The 22,991-nt window shown below is 36.8% G+C and overlaps 1 protein-coding gene across 4 annotated transcripts in view; it reads right to left on the bottom strand.

Moving 5' to 3' along the window:
• Nucleotides 1-22,991, bottom strand: part of LOC150101147 (uncharacterized) — a 916,082-nt gene that overhangs the window by 613,388 nt on the left and 279,703 nt on the right. For all 4 annotated transcript variants that reach the window (XM_090401639.1, XM_090401642.1, XM_090401641.1 and 1 more), the window contains one exon: nt 13,026-13,131. In XM_090401639.1, coding sequence (XP_090257765.1) covers nt 13,026-13,131 — 106 coding nt within the window. The remainder of the gene's footprint in view (nt 1-13,025; nt 13,132-22,991) is intronic.

Here is a 22,991-nt window from a genome sequence, read left to right as displayed (position 1 = left end):
TTGATACTGTTGGCAATATGAATAGGTAAGCTGGGCATCCCACATTCAATGTGAATCATAATTTCTTCTGTAGGAATTTTTACAGGTGCAAAAGGGTAGTTATAATCAAGGAATAGTGGACCAACTGATTACGGTTTGATGGTGAAGGAAGATGAGTTTATTACAGAGTTTGCTTGATGTTGTTAAGGCATGACAGCAGAGTTTTTTCAGAAGATTAGCAAATTCTCATACGACTGGACACAACCTAGGTGATCACTTCATGGTCACTCTTGCCAAGTGAGGGAAGATTAGACACTCAAATCTCAATCACATCCTCATGACGATGTGATCAGATAGCTGCCTTAATATAGGTATCTAAGTTAACATATACTTAGAAAAATTAAATGTAGAAACTTGAACTTATGTGAAATTATTTTATTAGCTGCAAACTTTTTGCCTATAGATTTCACAGTCATTCTCAATACATTGATAATGGAACAGAAGATAAAATTACAATTAAAGAATAATTTTTAAAAATTCCACTATAGTGTTAATAGAATATCAAAAGGTCAGTAAAATTTCCAATTATTCATAAAAAATTACAATAATATAATATTCAGGAATTTGCATAAAAATTATGTAATAATATTTCCCATAAAGGGAGATAACCAAATACAATCAGATCTGTTTAAGTTTGGTTGGTGTGAAAAGGTCTCACGACTCTCTTATAAATAAGCATTCTATAAGGACTCTACTTACATGTGAAATTTCGTTTTATTATTATTATTATTATTATCACCCAAGACTCCATGGAGTCAAAGAGTCATCTAGGAGGTCCTTTTATCATACACACAGCTAATCATACCCCCACTATAAACACACTCAAATTCTCTGCAGACACCACTCTCAGGAAGGCATTCCAATCATTCACAACTCTGCATGCAAAAAACCTGCTTCTCACTCCCCTGCTCACACCCTCTTTATACAGTTTCCAGGGATGACCTCTGGTTCTCCCCTGATCTCTCACTGTTTTCTGTAGAACCTCTCCAACACTGATCCTATAACAACCCCTTACTAACTTGTAGGTCTCTATCATATCTCCCCTCTTCCTCCTATTCAGAGGTCAGAAACTACCTTAGCCAGTTGCCTCTGGATCCTTTCCAACATCTCTTCATCCTTTTGAAAACCAGGTAACCAAATCTGGCCACAGTAGTCCATGTGTGGCCTAATCAAAGCCTTATACAATGGAACAAGAATCTTCCTACTTCTACAAGTCAATGTCCTCTGCATCATTCCCAGAAGTCTTTGTGTTGTCTTCACAATTTTGGCAATGTGTCCCCTAAATTTCAGATCCTTATCCACTGTCACCCCAAGATCTTGTATTTTCTCCACCTCCGACAATATATCTTCACCAAGCATAAATTCTGCATCCCATCTTTATTTCCCAAATTTTAAAACCTTAAATTTGCAACATTGAATTTGTATCCCCATTCTTGTGCCCAATCACTCAATTTTCTTCCAAAAAATTAAATTTTTAGTCTAGATAGCATGTTTTGTTAGGTCAGTATTCCAGTTCATGGTACTAGATTTAAGATTTATATTCATCATGGCAGATGGCTGCAGATCTGCCAGACTGTCCAAAGTAAGACAAACCACAGGAGCATGGATCTGACAGACACCTGGAAAGTTGAGTGGAGAAAGCTTGTTTTTAGGTGAAGAAATGAAGGCAGATATCTTCCTGACAGGAAGAAATGATACTACAACATTAAGAGATTTTAGAACTTTAGCTATATGTTTTTGGTTCAGCAATATGCTGGCCTGGTTGGCCGAGTGGTTAGCATGTCCACACTCCAGTCAACAGGCTGCAGGTTCGAATCCTGCCGTAGGCATGAATATTTGTGATTGTCTGTGAAAATATTAGTGGTGTTGGTGGGCAGTAGATGTCGTTGGTGTAGATGATGATTGTAGTTGCAGTTCGTTGTAGTTGGTGAATTGAGTGATGGAGACAGAGTTGTAGAGTAGGTACCTTCCCTCGATGAGTCTTTGGACTCCCTGGAGGTGTCATGTAATAATAATAATATATGTTCTGAAATCCCTAATATAAGGGAGTGGAATCCAAGTGATATCTTTAGGAGATCTAGAGAGTAAAAGATTCATTAAAGCCATTTTTCATGAACACAGGTTTAATATAATTCAATTCTTGTAAAAAGTCTTCAGTGGAACAAATATTATGGACATGATGAAATATTGTTTTAATTAGATGTCAACAAATAGAACATTACCAGAATGTGTTGTTGATGCAAGGAGTGTTAAGTAGCTTAAGATTCAATATGATAAGCATGTTGTCAGTTGAATGAACTTCGAAGTCTGCTGACTCTATGAAGGGTGCAATAATAATAATAATAATAATATAGATCCATTCTAGGATGATGATGAGAAATAATATGGATATAACGATCAGTATGAGTTTCTTTTCTAAAAGCAGAAAACTGTAAACCACCATCTGGTTGATGAAAAATTAAAATTTTTATAACTATTTTTTCCAGTAAAAACCACAAAAAAGGATGTCAAATAGAAACTGTTTATTTCGACTAGTTTCGTCAAATAGTTTGTTTTGCTTCATCAGGAAATAACATGAATAAACTAAAAACTAGAAAGCAAGTAATAATCTTTATTAATCTTATAAAACCACAAACAAATAATCTATGCTTGTGGTTTTATACTTGAAAAAATAGTTCTAAAAATCTCCTATCCCTAAAGAAGCTTATGCATCAAGAAGGATTAAAATATCTACCAAAGCTAGTTGATTGTTTTCTTTTTTTTTCCTTCTTCTAAAATAAACTGCATTCTCAGAAGAGTCATATTTATTTTTGAAACTAATAATGTCAAATCTGATGATGAACCTTTCCATTTTATGTTTATACAAAAATGTAAGGAGTATTCGAAACAAGTGAGCAGAGTTTGTGCCACTGATTGAGATAGTTTACCCAAAAGTAATTGGATTAAGTGAAACTTGGTTGTATGAGGAGGATGTGATATCAGGAATAGAATTAGAAGGATATATAATTTTCTGGAAGGATAGAGATGTGAAAAGTGGAGGAGGAATGCTGTTAAAGATTGCAGAGGAATTGTGTTCGCAAAGTGTGGTAGTTGATAGTGCATGCACAGATTTTGAATCTGTGGGGTGCAAAGTTGAAAGAAACAGGTTAGTATATCTGATAGGATGCTGTTATAGGCCGGGGAATGCAGAGAATGTTTAGACTGACTGAGAAATGTTTAGGCAAATTAGTTGGGCATGTAAAAAGAAGGTGATCCTGATGGGAGACTTTAATTACAGGAATATAGACTGGAAGGAGGAGATAGTGTATGGGAAAAAGGAGAGCAAGTTTGTGGAATTTCTGAGAGATAAGTATCTTAAGCAACTAGAGGCTTTAAAGTTTTGGATTTGGTGATAACTTCACAAGATGTAATTGTTAATGAAGAACTGACACTGCTGCCAGTTGGTGAGAGTGATCATGAGGTATACTTGTTTGGGAAGTGATGAAACAAGAAAAGGTCACTACCAAAAATGGATACATTTGGAAGTATAAAGCAGGTGATTATAGGAAGCTCTGTAGTCAGCATCAGTACGTTGGGTAGATGAGCTGAGCAGAAAAGATGTTGACAATGCACGGGAACTCATAAGGCAGTATCTGACAAAACAATTGCATACCAAGGGTTAAGTGAGTTAATAGAGTGGGAGTGAAATGGATGAACAGCAAAATCAAGCAAGCTGTGCTGGAAAAGAAAATGTTACGGAGGAGGTAAAAGAAAGTTGGTGGTGATCAGATCCATAAAGAGTATAAGGTGCAGGCTAGAAAGGTGATGAGCATGGTAAAGAAAGAAAAGGTGCAGTATGAGAGGAGATTGGCTGGTCAGGCCAGGGGAACTCAAGGGAATTTTTTCACTACATGGCAAGCAAAAGGAAGGATAATTATGACTAACATTGGTGGATAGTCATGGCAGCAGACTAACAGCTGTAAAGGAAATAGTGGAATTATTGAATGAGCACTTTATCAGCGTATATCATACTGGTATAAATTATCCGATACAATATATAGAAGAGAGGTAATTATTAGGAGAACTGGAAGTGAAAGAAACAGAGATGTATCAGATGTTAGTTGGGTTAGATATGAATAAGGCTATAAGGCTGTGGGGGGATGGATGACATATCACCAGGTATTCTTAAGGAATGTGCACCACAGTAGGTTATGCCATTGACTCGGTTATTTAATGAAAGTCTTACATTGGGTAGGGTTCCTAAGGAGTGGAAAGAAGGCAAAATGGTACCACTCCACAAGCATGGTTCTAAGACAGATGTCTGTATAACTGCAGTTGTGGTCAAGGTGTTGGAGAGACTGGTAAGAAATAGAATACAGAATTGGGTTGATGGACATGGCATTCTTTATGATGGTCAGCATGCATTTGTAAAGGGTAGGTCCTGTTTTAGTAATTTACTTGCATTTTATGATAAGGTGACGAGCATGTTAGATAAGGGAGAATCATATACAGTGATATTCTTAGACTTTGCAAAAGTATTTGATAGATTACCACATGATAAGTTGGTGTAAAAGCTGCAGAGGATGGGAATAGACAGTATATTGGTTAGATGAATCAGAGATTGGCTCTCTGAATGATACCAGCAGGATGTGTATGATGAAGCAGTGTCTCTCAAAAAAGAAGGGTAACCAGTGGCATGCCCCGGGGTTATTTTCTTGGCCCCCCTGTGTTTAACTTGCTTGTAAATGATATATCATGTGGACTGATTGTGGATCTTCAGTTATTTGCTGATGATGCAAATAACTAAGGAAATAAGAGATCTGGGGGTGATAGATAAGGATCAGAAATTTAGGGGACACACAGCCAAAATTGTAAAGACAACACAAAGGCGTCTGGGAATGATGCAGAGAACACGTAGAAGTAGGGAGATGCTTGTTCCATTGTATAAGGCTTTGGACACATGGACTATTGTGCCCAGATTTGGTCACTTGGTTTTTAGAAGGATGAAGAGATGTTAAAGATACCAAGCTATTTTAAACCTGGTTTTACTACATTTCCCAAGTAAGCACACAGAATCACAATAAGCAAACACATCATACATCTCCTGGAGGAGATGTATGATGCTTTGTATTAAAGGCAAGGGGGCCACTACCCAGACTGGTTTCGACCTTTATTGAGGTCTCATCAGTGGGAGCCAGGCTAGAAATACCAAGATTTTAGTAATACAGAGCTTATAAGTATTTTACCAAAACAAGTTACCATAAGGTGTTTTAACCTTATTAAATAAAAATCTCAGGAGGAGATATAAATGTAGAAAGTATTTTACCTTGGGTATGATAAATGTTAAAGATACCAAGCTATTTTAAACCTGGTAATACAAAGCATCATACACCTCCTCCAGGAGATGTGCTTTGCATTAAGGGTAAATATTAAGATTAGTGATCAGAGTTATTCTACTTTTACCATGAGTTAGTTGCCTTGGTCTTGAACTACGTGCGGGGTCAGCTTGACTTGCAAAACTTGCAGGCGCAAACTTGACTTGTTTATCTGTTTGCTTACTTGAGAAATGGAGTAATACCAGGTTTAAAATAGCTTGGTATCTTTAACATTTATCATACCCAAGGTAAAATACTTTCTACAGGATGAAGAGATGTTGGACATGGTCCAGAGCCGACTGACTAATGTAGTTTCTAACCTCTGGAATGTCGAGTATGAGGAAAGATCGAGAAGATGCAACTTGTAGAGTCTGGTGGACAGGAGGAGGAGGAGGGGAGATATGATAGAGTCCTACAAGTTATTAAGGGGTTGTTATAGGATCAATGGTGGAGAGGTTCTACAGAAAATAGTGGAGATCAGATGAGAACCAGAGGTCATCCCTGGTAGCTGTATAAAAAGGGTGTGAGTAGGGGATTGAGAAGCAGGTTTTTTTCATGCAGAGTTGCGAATGATTGGAATGCCTTGCCTGAGAGTGTGGTGTCTGTAGAGAAATTGAGTGTGTTTAAAGCATGGTATGATGAACTGTGTGTTTGATAAAAGGCTCTCCTAGATGAGTCTTTGACTCCATGGGGTCTTGGGTAATAATAATAATAATAAGCAAGCTGCAAGTAGAGTTGAAATTCTCCAATAGGAATCTAAAGAAATGCATAGAATGATGTTTAAAAATTCAGTGGATAACAGCTCAGAAATGAAGTTTTGTTTAACAAGGCCAAAGATTTCTTTGGCCTTGTTAACAATGTGCTTTCAATGCTGAAAAACTTCTCTGATTCTGCAGCAGGTAGGATCACCTGTGTTGGTTTACATCTTTTTAGAAATATGATTCTATTAGTGTATTTAGCTTCCTTCACTAAAAGTTTGGTGCATAAATTACATTGCTTAGCTTTTTCTACATATTTTAATTTTTTATCAATCAGATAGTAGTTTACAATTTTCTGTTTTTAGAAAAGAAACTCATACTGATATCATTGTATCATTGGGTGGGACTAATGGGCTTCTGCACTTTATGTATGCTAATGCCAGGAGTATTAGGAACAAGAAGGAGGAATTTTTGGCCTTGGTTGGCTCTTCCTGGCAACAGGTTATTGGCATTAGTGAGACATTTCTGACAGAAGATGATATAGCTTGTGGGATAGAATGTGAAAGGTATAGTGTGTTCAGGAGGGACAGAGAGAAAAGAATTGGGGGTGGAGTGTTACTGATGATAGCTGATGAACTGCAGGATAGTGTAAAGAGCACATTTGAAGCTATTTGGTGTGAGATCAAGACTAGCAGAACAAAATATACAGTTGGGTGCTGCTATAGACCAGGTAATGGAATAAATGATGGAGATAGTATGCATAGGCAAACAGAATCAAGGAGTGGAAGACAGGTAATTATTATGGGGGGATTTCAACTATGGTGACATTGATTGGAAGGAGGAGAGGACACATGGGAGGAAGGAAATGGATTTTATGCAGTTACTAAGGGATAATTCCATCTCTACCTATAGGAATTGGCAATTCCTATAGGTAGAGATGACCTGCTAATGCTTCTGCCTGATATCTTCACTTGGGCCTGGCTCCCACTAAAGAGACCTCAATAAAGGTCGAAACTAGTCTGGGTAGTGGCCCTTCCCTTAATGCATAACATTAGACATATCCGCAAGGAGATGTGTTATGCATTATAGGAGATACTGAGAAAGGAGTGTTGATAGCTTGCTCCACCTTTGCAACGAGTTGCCCTGGTGTTGTACCACCTTAACCCAGTCCTGAAGATACTTTCAGGCGCAAACTTTGTTTGCTCACACTTGGATAAAGGATTAAACTAAATTTATTATACTCTAACCAAGTGAAAATTAAACTTTCATCGACTTATAAAGTATAAGAACATGTAAGAATATATCAATGTTTGTTTCAGTACTGAATTATCCTTTAATTTGTATCTGCAGTCTCTGCTATATGGCTCCTGAACTTGAACCCCCTACTCCAAGATCTGTAGTCTGATCATTTTTTTTTTTTTTTTTTTTGAAGAGAAACAAGCTCATCACATCTAAACAAGATGAATTTTCATCAAGTTTTTGGGTTTGGTTTTTGTTTCAGCTCACAATAATTTTGGTTTTAGTTCACTATTTTGGTTAAGTGCTGCATGTTTTAACTATTTTAGCTGTCTCTACAATGTTTATTAATAGTGTTTTGCATTTTTTAAGAGTGTAAACAAGTTGACATTCATTTGTATGTAGCTATAAAATGGATACATCTCCAAGAAAGTGTTCAAAAATATGTACTCTTTCTCAGGACACATCCATGACTCAAAAACAAATTCCCAATGAGTGTGCTGTTGGTTTGGGTACTGTTAATGCCATTTTAAAGAGGTTTAGGGAGACAGGTACCTTTCCTTGCTATCCAGTTTGTCAAAGCATGAGTAAAAGTAATAATGACAGACTACCAAGATCCCCTTTTCCAGTTGTCCACAGGTTGCGCCATATGGGAAACAACATAGCAGAACATGGAATCCCAGGGGTGGTGGTATGAAGACAGGATAGTAAAAAAAAAAAAAAAAAAAAAAAAGGAGAGAGAGAGAGAGAGACTCAGAAGAAGAAGTAGATCAAAGAATGATGCAGGAAGAAAAACAGAGAGAAAGAGGAAGAATGAAGTGGGCCAGCACCAAACAGGTACCCCAAATGTAGGGCTGTATCTGACTGCACATGAAAGCAGCTGAGTAGTATAAATGAATAAATATTTATTATATTAATGTTTCTCATAAACATTATATTATCGAAATGTGCAATGAATGAATGAATGTTTAGTCAGTGTATTTCAAGGATTTTTTTAGGGGGGGGGTAGTGTTGAATTAAGTTAAGGAAAGAAGTAAAGAGTGTGGCAGTTCAGAAATGCAAAGTGCTTGAAATTTTAAATAAGCCTGATGTTAATAAGACTGTGTGAAGAGATAGGATACTACTATGTACATCAAAAGAGAAACACAAAGAAGGTAACACGAGCTGTAGGTGCTTCTTGTCCTCCAGGAATTTGGCGACAGAACCAGCTCAAGTGCGGTGGAAGAAGGGAAAATAGTGCCACTGCATAAGGGAGAACTGAATTGAATGATGTAGAACCTACAAGCTAGCTTGAGTATGATAAATTGTTATAAAATCATGATAAAATTGTTAGAGAGACTAGAGATTAGTCGTGTAAGAACAGGAATCGTTACAGAGAGAAGTAAGGATTTACTAAGGGTAAGTCTTTTCAATAGCTTACTTAATATTACAATAGGACGACAATTGTGGTGCACAGAGGAAATGCTTACACAAGGATATTTTTTACATTTTTGTGAACCTACTGTTGATATCGAGGAGATGGGGAAGAATAGCCATTTGGTAGCCTACTTGGAGGAATGGTTGGTTGACAGAAGCCAATGAATTCTGTAGAGAGGGTGTGATGAAGAAAAGTGCCAGACCAAGCCCACAGGATTCTGTTTTAGGATGTTGTCATATAATTTATATAATGACAATATAGTTCAAGGTTTGAGAGAACATCTATCCAGGTGATATGGAAAGGTTTTTCAATTGGTTCAACATCATTATTATTATTATTATAATTATTATTCTTATCCCAAGACCCATGGAGTCAAAGACTCATCTAGAAGGTCCTTTTGTCATACATACAGCTCATCATACCATGCCTTAAACACACTAAAATTCTCTGCAGAAACCACACTCTCAAACAAGGCATTTCAATCATTCACAACTCTGAATGCAAAAAACCTGTTTCTCAATTGCTAGTTCAAACCCTCCTTATACAGCTTCCAGGGATGGCCTCTAGTTCTCCCCAGATCTCCCACTGTTTGCTGTAAAACCTCTCCAACACTAATCCTATAACAATCCTCTTAGAACTTGTGGGTCTCTATCATATCACCCCCTTCCTCCTATCCACTAGACTATGTAAATTGCATATTCTCAACCATTCCTCATATTTGACATTCCAAAAATCAGAAACTACCTTAGTAAGTTGCCTCTGGATCCTTTCCGACATCTCTTTGTCCTTTTGAAAACCAGGTGACCAAATCTGTGCACAAAAGAACATGTGTGGCCTAATAAAAGCCTTATACAATGGAACAAGAATCTCCTTACTTCTACAAGTCAGTGTCCTCTGCATGATTCCCAGAATTCTTTGTATTGTCCTCACAATTTCGGCAATGTGTCCCCTAAATTTCAGATCCTTATCCACTATCACCCCAAGATCTCTTATTTCCTCCACCTCCAACAATATATCCCCACCAAGCATAAATTCTACATCCCATCTTTGTTTCCCAAATTTTAAAACCTTATATTTTGCAACATTGATCTCACAATCCCCATTATGTTTGCAACATTACTCATATCCTTGTAAGGCCACAACATCTTATCTACTCTTCATAATTCATCCCAACTTTGCACCATTTGCAAACAACTGAAATATCCTCACCCAAATCTTTGCCAACGTCATTAACGTACAGGTTAAATAGCAATAGCCCTAAAACAAACCCCTGAGGCAAACCACTAGTGACTTTCCTCTTCTTGGATATTGCTCCCCCATACACAAGTTGCTGATACCTATGATAGCCAGCCTCCTATCCAATGCACTAATCTAATATCCAACCCCATCCACTCTAGTTGACTATCAACTTATCATGCGGTAATCTATCAAAAGCCTTTGTGAAATCAAAGTATACTACTGTGTATCTCTCTCTCCTCTGTCCAAGGAAGCCATCACCTTATTGTAATAAGTAAGCAGATTACTAAAACATGACCTCCCTTTAGCAACCTATGCTGTCCATCAAAGATAATTCCATTTTTGTCAACCCAATTCTGGATCCTAGTTCTCACCAGCCTCTCCAAAAACTTGACCAACACCTGACATACATAGACCTATAATCTGAGACTTGAGTTCTATCACCTCCCTTATGAAGCAGCACAATCTTGCTCTCCTTCCACTCCTTTGGAACTCGACCCAATGCAAAACTCATATTAAAAATATATGTTGTAAGAAGTCAATTCCAACATCTATCTCTAATTCAGAGTATTTCAATAATAAACTGTGACACCTTTCCACTACTTGTATATTTGAAACATATAGCTTCATTATTTATAACATTATTTTAGCCTTGGTATATCTTCTGGGTCTGGCTTCCATTAATGAGACCAATAAAGGTTGAAACCGGTCTGTGTAGTGGCCCTTCCCACAATGCATAGCATTACATGTCCAAAAGGAGGGGGGGTGCTTTGCATTATGGGATACTAAGTCAACTGATGGGAAGTCATTAGCCTCTATATAGAAGTAGCCCAGTTGTGAAGATATTTCATGCACAAACTATGTTTGCTTACATGTGGATAAAGGATTAAATCAAGAATATTTCTTGGCATCCTGAATTTATAGCCTAACCAAGTGAAAAAACTTGCAACATCTATCTTAGAAACTTTGTCTGTTAATTCTTGGCTAAGTTTATTATATATTCCAAATATACAGTAGGTTAAAAAGCATCAGTGAAAGTTGCAGCCTTGATGCACACCTCTTCCCATATTGAATGGCTTGCTATACTTGCTACTGATTTCTATTAACATCTCTAAGAAATGAAAAGCATTTTAATTAGGCATACTATTTTCTTATCTATTCCCTATTCTATACTGGTTCAGTATTCTCCACAATGCCTCATGCCACGCTGAATAGAAGACCTTCTGTATATCTATAAAACTGTGACATAGTAGTTTATTATGTTAAATACATTTTTATCCAATGAGATTTATTGTAAACAAGTGATCTATTGCACTCTTGTTTTTATATAATCCTGCTTGGTTCTCTACAAGTATACTTTCTATTTTCCTCTCCATCCTAGAGTAAGATTTTTAGGAAAATTTTGTTGGATCACTTATCTAACTAATAGTTCTACTGTATAATTGCTACAGTTTGTACTATTCCCTTTTTTTTAGGAATAAAAATCAGAACAGAGGTGCACCAATCTCTAGGATATCGTTCATTTTTCTACATATCTTGACAAATTATGAGCAGGGTATCTATGATAGGTTCTCCCTTTGCTTTCAGTAAAGGGAGAACCTATTTAATTCTTCTACTTCTCTTAAAATAGGGAATAAAAACAGTCATTTATTGATGAAGCTAAATTGGGGAGAGCAATTTCAGAAAGCTCTGGTATGATTATTTGTCATAAGAGAATTTGAAGAGGCCAGTGCTTTAGTCAGATTAATGTTACTTTGGCATTATCACTGTCCACACTTTGGGCAGAGATAATGTATGAGATGTACTGTATTGGAAGAACTCCTCAAGTAAGTAAGAGATCTGTGGGATGTTAGTGAATACAAGTAGAGTTCAGGAAGGGGGGGGGGGGGGCAAGTAAAAGAAGTTGTAAAGGTTAAAGAGAACATTGCTGAAGTAATGCAAATAACAGTGACAAGTAGGGATAAGAAGGTGATAATTCAAGGCGCTGATACATTCATCCTAGCTTTGCTGGGCAGATCTGGATACAACAAACTGTGTAGAGTACAGAGACAAATATTAACATCTCAGGGTTTTAGAATGTTGAGTATGAGGACAGGTTAAGGGAATATACAGAGAGTGGAATACAGAAAAGGAAGTGATATCATTAAGATATATAAATTGATGAGGAGCATAGTAGACAGAAGATATAGCAGAAGTACTCCACAGGATAAAAGGAGATTAAAAAAAAAACAGGAAATCAATTTGAAAATTGTATAAGGATCATGTGAGAAAGAAACTGAAAAGCAGATTTTTACATGGTAAGTAGAATGAGCAAAATATGTTGCTAGAATGGATGGTTCATGTATCCGACATGTAGTGAAGATGGTCTCCTGTGAAATGATATTAATAGTATCCTGGGTATTCTTCTGCTATTATTAACTGTGTTGTTTCTCTTTTGTTCTTCCTATCCTCTTGAAAGATTCCATTTTGACTTAAGCCTGAATAACATCCTTAATTCAGCAAGTTCTGCATATGCCAATAATTCTTGGACAAACCAACTTAACTAATTCCACAAATTCTGCACCCTCATGTCAGATACTTCTTGAATTAGTACACAGAAAATAGAGACCATGTGAAGTGCATAAGTTACACAGTATCATTACTCCCTGTGTTGCATCACAAGTCATGAACTTGCCAACATTCTCTTTCCATCTGCATTCTTCCATATACCTTCACTCAAATATTACAGATCCCACAATAAATGGGATGATCATTCTTTCAGTATAGCTGCTAAACTCTCTATGCTACACTTGATAAAAATGATAATCTGTTAAATATAATATGAATTTTAAATAAAATGCTGAAGTAAAATATGCTAAAATTGTAAGCATTGTCTAAAATCAAGTAATAACAGTTGGTTATCTTAATTATCGATTAATTTTTTGAAATATGTTTAACTATAATCAACTGCAATATTATAATAAGTTCTTAAAATAAAACAGCTTGATCAAATTAAGTGAAATCTACTGTACTGCAATGAATTAGTATTATAGAAGACTGTAGTACCTCTGTTTCTGAATTTTCAGGAATAATATAAGGAACAAAATGAGTAATTTTCATGCATGATTTTCCTTCTCCATTACAAACACCACATACATCTGGCTCTCCAGTTCTAAAATAAACATAAAAAATAAACAGCCTGAAAAGTAAAGTACTTAAAAACATATTCTGGACAGTAATATCAAATAATAAGATTTGGTCATGCTTCAAATGCTAAAAAAATGTATAAGTAATCTTGCATGAAATTTGCTTTAATGCAGTTTCACATAATTGTTGATAAAAATACGCAGATGAGTAGAACAGTTCTTCCCTTCTGAAAATGTTTAGAAATGAATTATTTATTAGTGAGACTAATAAATAACACAAAAATATAGAGTTCATAAACTGTCAAAAGAAGTGGTATCAATTTAGTTCCATATTTTAATGAAGTTTAAAGAAACCAAAGAAGATCAAAAATAAAGTACATGAAATTTTAAATCAAAAGATCTATCATTATTATCATCATCACCGGGGCATCTTTGTGAAGTCCGAAATATCACTGTAGGAAGTCCCCAGTAATGGTATCCACACATACCTCCCCTAGAACTCAATCATTGACAAAGCACTCACAAGAGACTCTGCTAATCCATTCCACAAATTCTCTAAACTAATCAAAAATCCTACTCCAGATGTCCCTGCTAACCATACTCCCATCCATGAATGACCAGTAATATCAAATTACTGGTCAAATATGTCCTCGTTCTGCCACCAATCCTATAAAACCCATTTAGTAACTTAAATATATTTCTGTTGTATCCCTTCTTATGTGCATTAATATTAACTGATTTCTGAAACTCAAACTCTTGGTATATCCTTTTAAGCAGCACCCTTACAAGAATATATCTAGTACTGGGCTGGTTAATCTTGTTCACTAAACTCTCAACCCTCCCCACCATTTCCTAATCAGATATTTCGTCATAATCCACATATTGCCATATCAAACCTTCTAAAAGGGAATAATAACTTCCTTATCTCTGCAGCAAAATAGAGGATTAGGGAAATATGGCATGAATTGCAGATGAAAAAGAGTTTATGGAAAACATATAAAGAGAGAGGTGGAGAACAAATGAATGAATATCAGATTCAAGATAAAGAAGGTGACTGGTATATTAGGGAGACATTAGAATAGCAATGCTAGCCTCCTCTCATTAGAATATGAATCCATTGTAATCAAAGGAGAATCACAACAGTTCTTTTCAATATTATTATTGTTATCATTACACCTTCCATGGAGTTGACAGACTCATCATGGGAGGTTTGTTCAACTTACAACATATTTATCATATAGAATCTTAAAATCCATAACACTTCTTGCATTAACATTACATTCTGGTAATGCATTCCATTCACTGACAATTCTCCATGTAAAAAAATCTAATCCTACACCCTTCTTCACCACACTTTTACATAACTTCCACAAATGACCTCTGGATCTTCCCCTCTCACCTTCTACTTTTTTTATAATCCCCTCTGGATTAATCCAATAAAATCCTCTCACTAACTTAAACATCTCTACCACATCACCCCTCTTCCTCCTATCCACCAACCTCTGCAATCCACATTTCTTCAACCTCTCTCCACAGCCAGCATTCCAAACTCCTGATATTGTCTTAGTCACTCATCTCTCGACCCTCTCCAATGTCTCCACATCACAATGAAAACCAGGTGACCAGATCTCAGCACAATAGTCCAAGTGCGGTCTGACCAGTGCCTGATACAAAGGCACAACCACTTTCTTATCCTTGCATGTTAGAGTACTCCTTATCATAGCAGCACTAAGATGTACAATCTTTGCAACACTAGCAATATGCTCTCTAAACTTCAGTCTACTGCCAACCATCACTCCCAAATTTCTAATCTCATCCACCTCCTGCAGTACGGCGCCATCGATATAGTATACAGCCTTATATTTCTGCATTCCAAAATGCAACACTTTGCACTTATTGATAATAAAACTACAAACATGCTCTTTTGTCCAAGTAAAAAGCGTATTCAAATCTTCCCGAAGGGATTCAGCATCAGCAGTGCAACATATAATTCTTCCCAACTTTGCATCATCAGCAAATAACTGAAGATCCACAGTCGGTCCACATGATATATCGTTTACAAACAAGTTAAACAGCAGGGGGAAAGAACAGAACCCTGAGGCATGCCACTGGTTACCCTTCTTTCTTTGAGACACTGCTCCATCATAACACAACCTGCTGATATTGTTAAGAGAGCCAATCACTTATCCATCTAACCAATATACTATTTATTCCCATCCTCTGCAGCTCTTACACCAACTTATCATGTGGTAATCTGCAGTTGGCCACTAGAGGGATTCGTGGTCTGTAGTGTTTGTTGAGAGCTTCTGATAAGATAAGTGTTATTTTAAGTTATCATTGACAATTTTGCTTGAATATTATGTAGTTTGTGTATTACGTACTTGTGTGTTTTTGGTGTTTCAATTATTAATTTGATAAAATATGATAGAAGCGAGTACATGGCTCCCATAAGAAGGAAAATGGCAGCTAATAATAATGGTTCACCATCTTTGTTCAATAACTGTAATATAAAGGTGATTATACAGTGTACTATCTGCAAAATGTATGCTTTGCGGAGAGCGGTTGGAGTATGGTTAGATGATGATAATGAAGTGAATGTGTGTAGAAAATGTAAGGAAAATGAGGAATTAAAGTGTATTTCAGGTCGTGAGTGTGATATTTTTGTAAAATATCAGAATGAAGAAAATAGCGACATGACAAGAAATTGCGAGGTTGTACCAGAGAACTGTGAGGGCGTGAATGTAGAAAGTGTGAATGATGGTATTAATACAGAACAAATTAATGGCTTAACAGATAATATAAAAGATGAGATAGATGAAATGAGTGAGATCGCATTGTTGAGTGGAGCGATACATAGAGCAAAGCGGCAGCTAGAGCGTATGCACAAATGTCTACCGAGTGTACCAGCCAATAATAAAAATTATGATAGGAAAAATAAGAGTATGATTGTGAACGTAAACAAAATGAAGGAGCGAGTGCTATATGGAGATTCATTAGTATGAAGTGTGTCAGTAGAGGATTTGACAAAATCGTACCAACCTGGTGCGACCATCAAGGACGTAAGTGAGTCTATTAGAGAGAAAAGAAAAGGGTGAAAGAAATGATAGTTGTGGCAGGTACGAATGATTTGATAGGAGATAAAATGGAAATGATAGAGGACCCGAATGAATTGTTTGAGGTAGCAAAAGAAAAGAGTGAGAGAGTTAGGATGATTAGTCTTTTGCCACAGTATGACAGTGAAGTGTTCAGAAGGAGGGCCATAATTGCAAATAACTTTATGCGTGGGTTATGCATGACGAGTGCTGTTGGATTTTGTGGACGTGTGGAGTGAGTTAGATGGGTGAAAGGATCTATATAAGATGGATGGTTTGCATTTGAATGGATTCAGTGTAAGGAGACTTGAAAAAGTGTTGTTGAATGAAGTGGATGTGCAGAATCAGGGAAACTAGATTTATTAAGGCGGGGGAGTACACATGCAGACCTTAGGGAGGCAGTTGAGTGTATGAATGAGTATAATATGCCCAAGCGAATAAGGACAACAAATCAGAATGGGATAGTTAGTATAAGGCATCAAGGCAGGGATGGGGCTAATGGGGGTCTGCAATTCATGTACACTAATGCTAGGAGTATTAGGAACAAGAAGGAAGAATTTTTGGCCTTGGCACTTCCAGACCACAGGTTATTGGCATTAGTGAAACATGGCTGACTGTAGATGATATAGCTAGTGGGATTGAATGTGGTGGTTACAGTGTGTTCAGGAATGACAGGGAGAATAAAATGGGGAGAGGAGTATTGTTGATGATAGATGATGAGCTGCAGCCAAGGAGAATAGAAGCTGAACTGCAGGATAGAGAAAAGAGCACATTTGAGGCCATTTGGTGTGAGATTGTGGCTAGCAGAACAAAATATACAATTGGGTGATGCTATAGACCAGGTGATGGAAAAGATGGTGGAGATAGTATGCACCAGCAAATAGAAGAATGAGTGGAAGGAGGGTAATTATTATGGGAGATTTCAACTATGGTAGCATTGATTGGAGTGAGGAGAGAACACACGGGAGGAAGGAATTGGATTTTATGCAGTTATTAAGGGATAACTATCTGCAACAGCATGTAATGGAAAATACTAGGGGTCAGAGAGTGCTTTACCTAGTAACTGCATCTGAGGATTTGGCTGTAACTAATACGACCACATTGCCACCAATTAGTGAGAGTGATCATAGGGTCTTGACTTGGGAGGTGGCTAAAGGTGTGGAATTTACAATTAAGACAGGGTACATGTGGAATTATTGGGCTGGTAAGTATGACAAGCTTAGGAGTTTGATTGGTTCAGTGCCATGGCATGTACAACTGCAAGGGCTAGAAGTTGATAGTGCATTGGAGGCAATTAAGAAGTATGCATGAAGCAATGGTTGACTGTATACCTAGAGTCCGAATAATAAATCAAGTAGGGGTTAAATGGATGAATAACACCATTAAGCTTGAGCTGCAAAAAAAGAAACAACTATGGAGGGAATAAAGAATTGTCAGTACCCTTGACCATTTTGTTTAATTTGAGTCTCGGGTCTGGGTTAATCCCGAGGGGGTGGAAAGAAGGGAAAATAGTTCCACTGCATAAAGGAGTTTCCAAGACTGCTTTTGAAAATTACCGACCGATTAGCATATCAGGAATCTTTGTCAAGGTCTTGGAGAAATTAGTCAAGAAAAGAATACAGGTTTGGATAGATGAAATGGGATATTGTATGGGGGACAACATGATTTTGCGAAGGGTAGATCGTGCCTCAGTAACTTGCTCATGTTTTATAACACAGTGAAGGCTGAACTGGATAAGGGTAATGGGTTTACAGTGATTCTACTCGACCTTGCCAAGGCCTTTGACAGGATACCACATGGAACTCTAATCAGTAAACTGGAGCAGATGGGGATGGATATAGGGTTGGTGAGATGGATAGGAGGGTGGTTGATGGAGAGATAAGATACCAGAGAGTGGTTTATTCAGGAGTTGAGTCCAAAAGACAGCTTGTGACTAGTGGTGTGCCGCAGGGCTCTGTTTTTGGACCACGACTTTTCAATTTGTTCATCAATGATATAGGAAAGGATCTGAGAGGAAGTGTTCACTTGTTTGCTGATGATGCAAAGTTGGGTAGAGCAATTGTGAGTGCACAGGATGTCAAAATTTTGCAGGATGATTTGGATAGTTTGGAGGACTGGGCTAGGAAAAATGGATGTCAATTTAATGTGGCAAAGTGTAAGGTTATGCACTTTGGGGTGAAAAGAATAGCAGCAGTATATCGCATTGGTGGAACCATACTCCAGGAGATTGATGAGGCCAGGGATTTGGGATTGATGGTAGATAGGGAATTGAAGTTTAGGGGGCACATTGCAAAAGTGCTAAATCAGCTCATTAAATCACTTGGCTTCTGAAAAATACTTTAACAAGCAGAGACAAAGAAGTTATTGTTCCTCTGTATCGAGCCTTGATAAGACCCCATCTAGACTACTGTGCCCAGATATGGGTGCCAGGGTTTCTTCTTGATGGGGAGGAGGTGGAGAGGATTCAGAAATGAGTGACCAAGATGATAGTAGGTCTGTGGAACGAACCTTATGAGAACAGGTTGAAGATTTGTGGGTTGCAAAAATTAAGGGGTTATATGATTGAGACATTCAAATTACTGAAGGGTTTCTATAAGATTAATCCAGAAGATATTTTTGAGAATAGGACTGGTGGTGGGAGGACTGGGGGCCATACATGGAAGCTGGGCAAGAATGTGCTTAGCAGGGGTGTTAGAGCTAGGTTTTTACTTGGAGAGTGGTGAATGAGTGGAATAAGCTGACAGAGTCTGTTGTGGGTGCCATGACCATGAACGAGTTCAAGGTGAGGTATGATAGATACTGTGTGAATGTCGAATAGTTGTTCTTGACATGATGTTAGGGTCTCCCTCGATGAGTCTGTCAACTCCTTGGAGTTTCCCAGAATAATAAAAATAATAATAATAATCTATCAAATGCTTTTGCAAAGTCTAAGAATATCACTGTATATGATTCTCCCTTATCTAACACACTCATCACCTTTTCATAAAATGCAAGTAAATTACTAAAACAGGACCTACCCTTTATAAATGCATGCTGACCATCATAAAGAATGCCATGGCCATCAACCCAATTTTTGATTCTATTCCTTACCAATCTCACCACAACTGCATTTTACAGACTAGCCTATAGTTGGAGACTTCTGTCTTAGCCAGTAGACATAGAAATTATTGTGTACAAATGACCCTCTTAGATGGAAATGGAAGTCAAGTGACCTATGACAAATTTTATTTTTTTGATGACAGTTATTTGATTATCACTTTATAGGGTATTTCATTCTGAAAAAGCAAGATTTATTCATTAAAAGAAAGCCTAAAAAGCTTCATGCAGATTTGATTTTTGAAGAGATGAAGAAGGATAAATGTTTAGAATTGCATGAGGAAAAAGTATTTCAAACACTAAGCAATCTAGAAGTCAATAAGATAATGGGACTGGGTGGAGTGAGTTTTGCCATGTATTTTATGAGAACATGCTAAGGAGTTGATAATTTTATTGACTGTCAGTTCAGTGAAAGTCTACTGGAAAATTGACAAACTGGTAAAAAGAGGGTAAGATAATGTCATTGCATTTTTTAATTAGTGTGGGATTCCCCCCCCCCATTCCTTGCCTGTCCCTTAGGATTGGTTAAGCTCTCCTAATGGGAGATGTAGCAGTGTGTGTTCATGGGGACTGGTTTGCCTGTTCTGAGGGATGAAAAACCTGAGTTTCTGGGAGAAAAAACCCTCTATCTCTATATGAGAGTGGCTAACTCACCTTTAATTGAAAATGACCAGATGAAGGTTCCTCACGTCATGAACGGGAATTGAACCAAGGTCTTTCAGACTAAAGGGCTTCGTCTATACTGACTGAGCTATGGAGGCTCTCATGTCATTGCATAAGAGTGATAGTGAATGGAGGCATCAAACTATAGATTAGGGACAGAATATTGGCAATTGAGAGAATGATACATCAGATGTTATGTCTGGAGAGAGTTCTGGATTTGGTAATGCAAGAGAGGAATGGCTGAAGGAAGGCATGGAGAAGTCACATCTAACACATGGTATCAATGGAACTTGTTATAGTATAGACCCAAAAATGAACTCGCTATTGCCCTCTCCGAGTTTTGCATTGCCAGCAAAATAGTTATGACAGACTTTGTGCTTCTTTAGGGCAGATCCTCAATGATGAGTCTTATAACTCCATGGAAGAAATAATAATAATAATGACAGTGTATTTAAATCATTCTGCAGCACCTTGATTAACTATCAGATGAGTTTTAGGCTTATTACTATTACTTAACCCAGTTTTGCATCATTAGCAAATTGAATATTTCTCTATAAATCATTTCCTGTATCATTCACATGCAAACTAAATAGAAACAGCCTGAGTGAGTCACCTGCCTTGTCCTAGACTTCATATGCTTGTATCTCCACACTTGTATCTATATCATCAGCATTATCCCACTATTTTCTCCAATTTGTGTAATAAGAATTCAAGGTTTCTCTAATGAGTCTAAAGAATCCAATCTTTCAGTATAAAATGCAAAATAATACTTAGCAAGATCATTGCAACCCATCCATCCTACTCTTTAAATCCTCTTGAAGTAAACATTAAAATGTTATTTCTACATATCAAAATTTTCCTTCATTTGCCAAAAAGTAAATTCTCCCTTCAAACCATTGATATCATCAAAATATAATTTCCTTTCAAACGATTCATATCATCAAAATATAAATCATATAGAATCAAAGCCTTGTGGCACCCAATTTGCCAGTTTTCTTACTGCTGCTCTATATTCAGTAGTTCACTGATATAGCATTCTCTTTAATCTATTATTCCTTCAAAATCTATTTGATATGCATGATAACTGGTTATGATTTTGGTATTTAAAGTCTGTTTACTGGATGTATTGGTTTATATTTCTATGCTAGATGTTAGAAAATCAAAAAGTTTTGTTACTTCCATTGCTGAGTTCTTTCTCAAGGCATGTATATTCTCCATTGAGAGATCACCACTTTTCTGCAAGGCTCTAGAACAGGATTCTACGAAGAGGAAAGTCATACTGGTTTGACTCAGGGGTTTGTTTTAATAATGAGGTGTGACACCTTTTGGCTACATGTACATGGAATGACTTCTGCACTACTTCAACTTTGGTATCAACTCTGGTTCTGGCTCCAACTGATGATATCTCAATAAAAGTTGAAACCAGTCTGGGTAGTGACTCTTTCCATAATGCATACATTATAAATGTCTATAAGGACATGTATAATCATTAGCCTCTATTTGCAAGTTTCCCAGTCCTGAAAATACTTCAGACACAAATTTTGTTTGCTTACACTTGCATAAAGGATTAAACCAAGAATATAATTTCTTGGTATCTTTAATTTAACCACAAAGTTAATTTAGGGGGGTCAGGCTATTAGGTTTTAAAATGACAGTCTCCTAGATCTTTGGTAATTTAATGCAATCATATTTGTTGAGATTAGTAGAATGCTTCATAGCTGATACTGATTCTAAAAATACTCTCTCAGATCTCTAATAATTTCTAGGTAATAAAAATTTTCCTCCATCTGATCCTATGTGATGGAGTATCCAGAGCATGGCCTGCTTCTCCTACAGATGATCACAGATGTATTTTTTGTGTTCTTCAAGGCAGACATTAATTGATCTGTCAGTCTATTCAAAGTTGGCCAAACTGATGATCTGATAAGGCAATCGACTGCATATGGGATGTTCAAGTGGATGCAGTTGATCTTTAAGAGAACTTATGAAGTCAGCTAACTGAACGAAAAGTTTGAAAGTGGCAAGGGATCACATTTGCAGAGAACTCTTTGGCTATTTTTTCTGATGTACCCTTAATATATGGAATAGGTTTAGAATAGGTTAGCTGTGATTCTTCTGTGTATTGGAAAGATAGGGATGCATGTAGCATTTTATCGATTTTATATGGGTTCTAGCCATTGTCTAAAAAAAATTATATCTAAAAAACTAATTATATCACATATAAATATAATAACCACTATGGAAAGGCCACTCGAAGCTTCTACATCCCAGATATGCTCAATAAATTACCTTTTGAATACAGGAACGTTACAAACTACAACAGCCTGAAAAGGGCCTTAAGGACATACTATGAACGAGGAATATGCACCCTACACACCTTGCATACTTAATGAAACACAACATATTAGTTCAGGCTTTCCAGTTCACTGACACGTCATGGCATTCCAAATTATCGTGTGTGTGTGCATGCATGTACATGTGTGAATGAATTTCGCATCCTACAACTGTGGTGAATATCAGACCTATCAAACATCAGCCTATTTCCGACATAGCAACCAAACCAATAAACAATAACTAACTGATGCTATCCTCAGATAAGCTTAATAAAAAGGATGCAAGTTGAGCCATTACACCTGAACTGGGATCGACATGAAGAAAACAAAAAAAAATCCATTTACTAGAACTACAGCATTTAAATACATTAAAGCAAAAATTGTAAATTTTAAATATGTATAATTTATTGTTATTATATAAATACTGTCAAAAACTTTTAAAACATCATTGTGAAAAAGTGAAATGAATTCCTATTGTTAATACCCACAATTCCTATTGTGGGTATTAACAGAAAAGAAACTGATAATGTAAATTGTAAATCAAAATAAACTGTAAATTGAATAAAAAACTAACCTTTCAGACCCCCTACAATTCACAAACCTGATACCCACCCCTTTCGTTCTATAGTAGACAGCATAGGCAGCACTACCTACAAATTGGCCAAAGATTTATCCAAATCGCTTTTCTCCCTTATAGGTAAC

Source organism: Typopeltis vanoorti, chromosome 12, assembly GCF_054136105.1.
Source record: "Typopeltis vanoorti isolate ZY-2024b chromosome 12, IOZ_Tvanoo_1.0, whole genome shotgun sequence".
Classification (NCBI taxonomy): domain Eukaryota; kingdom Metazoa; phylum Arthropoda; class Arachnida; order Uropygi; family Thelyphonidae; genus Typopeltis; species Typopeltis vanoorti.
The sequence above is the reverse complement of the archived record's forward strand: the minus strand, read 5'-3'. Positions and strand labels throughout refer to the sequence as shown.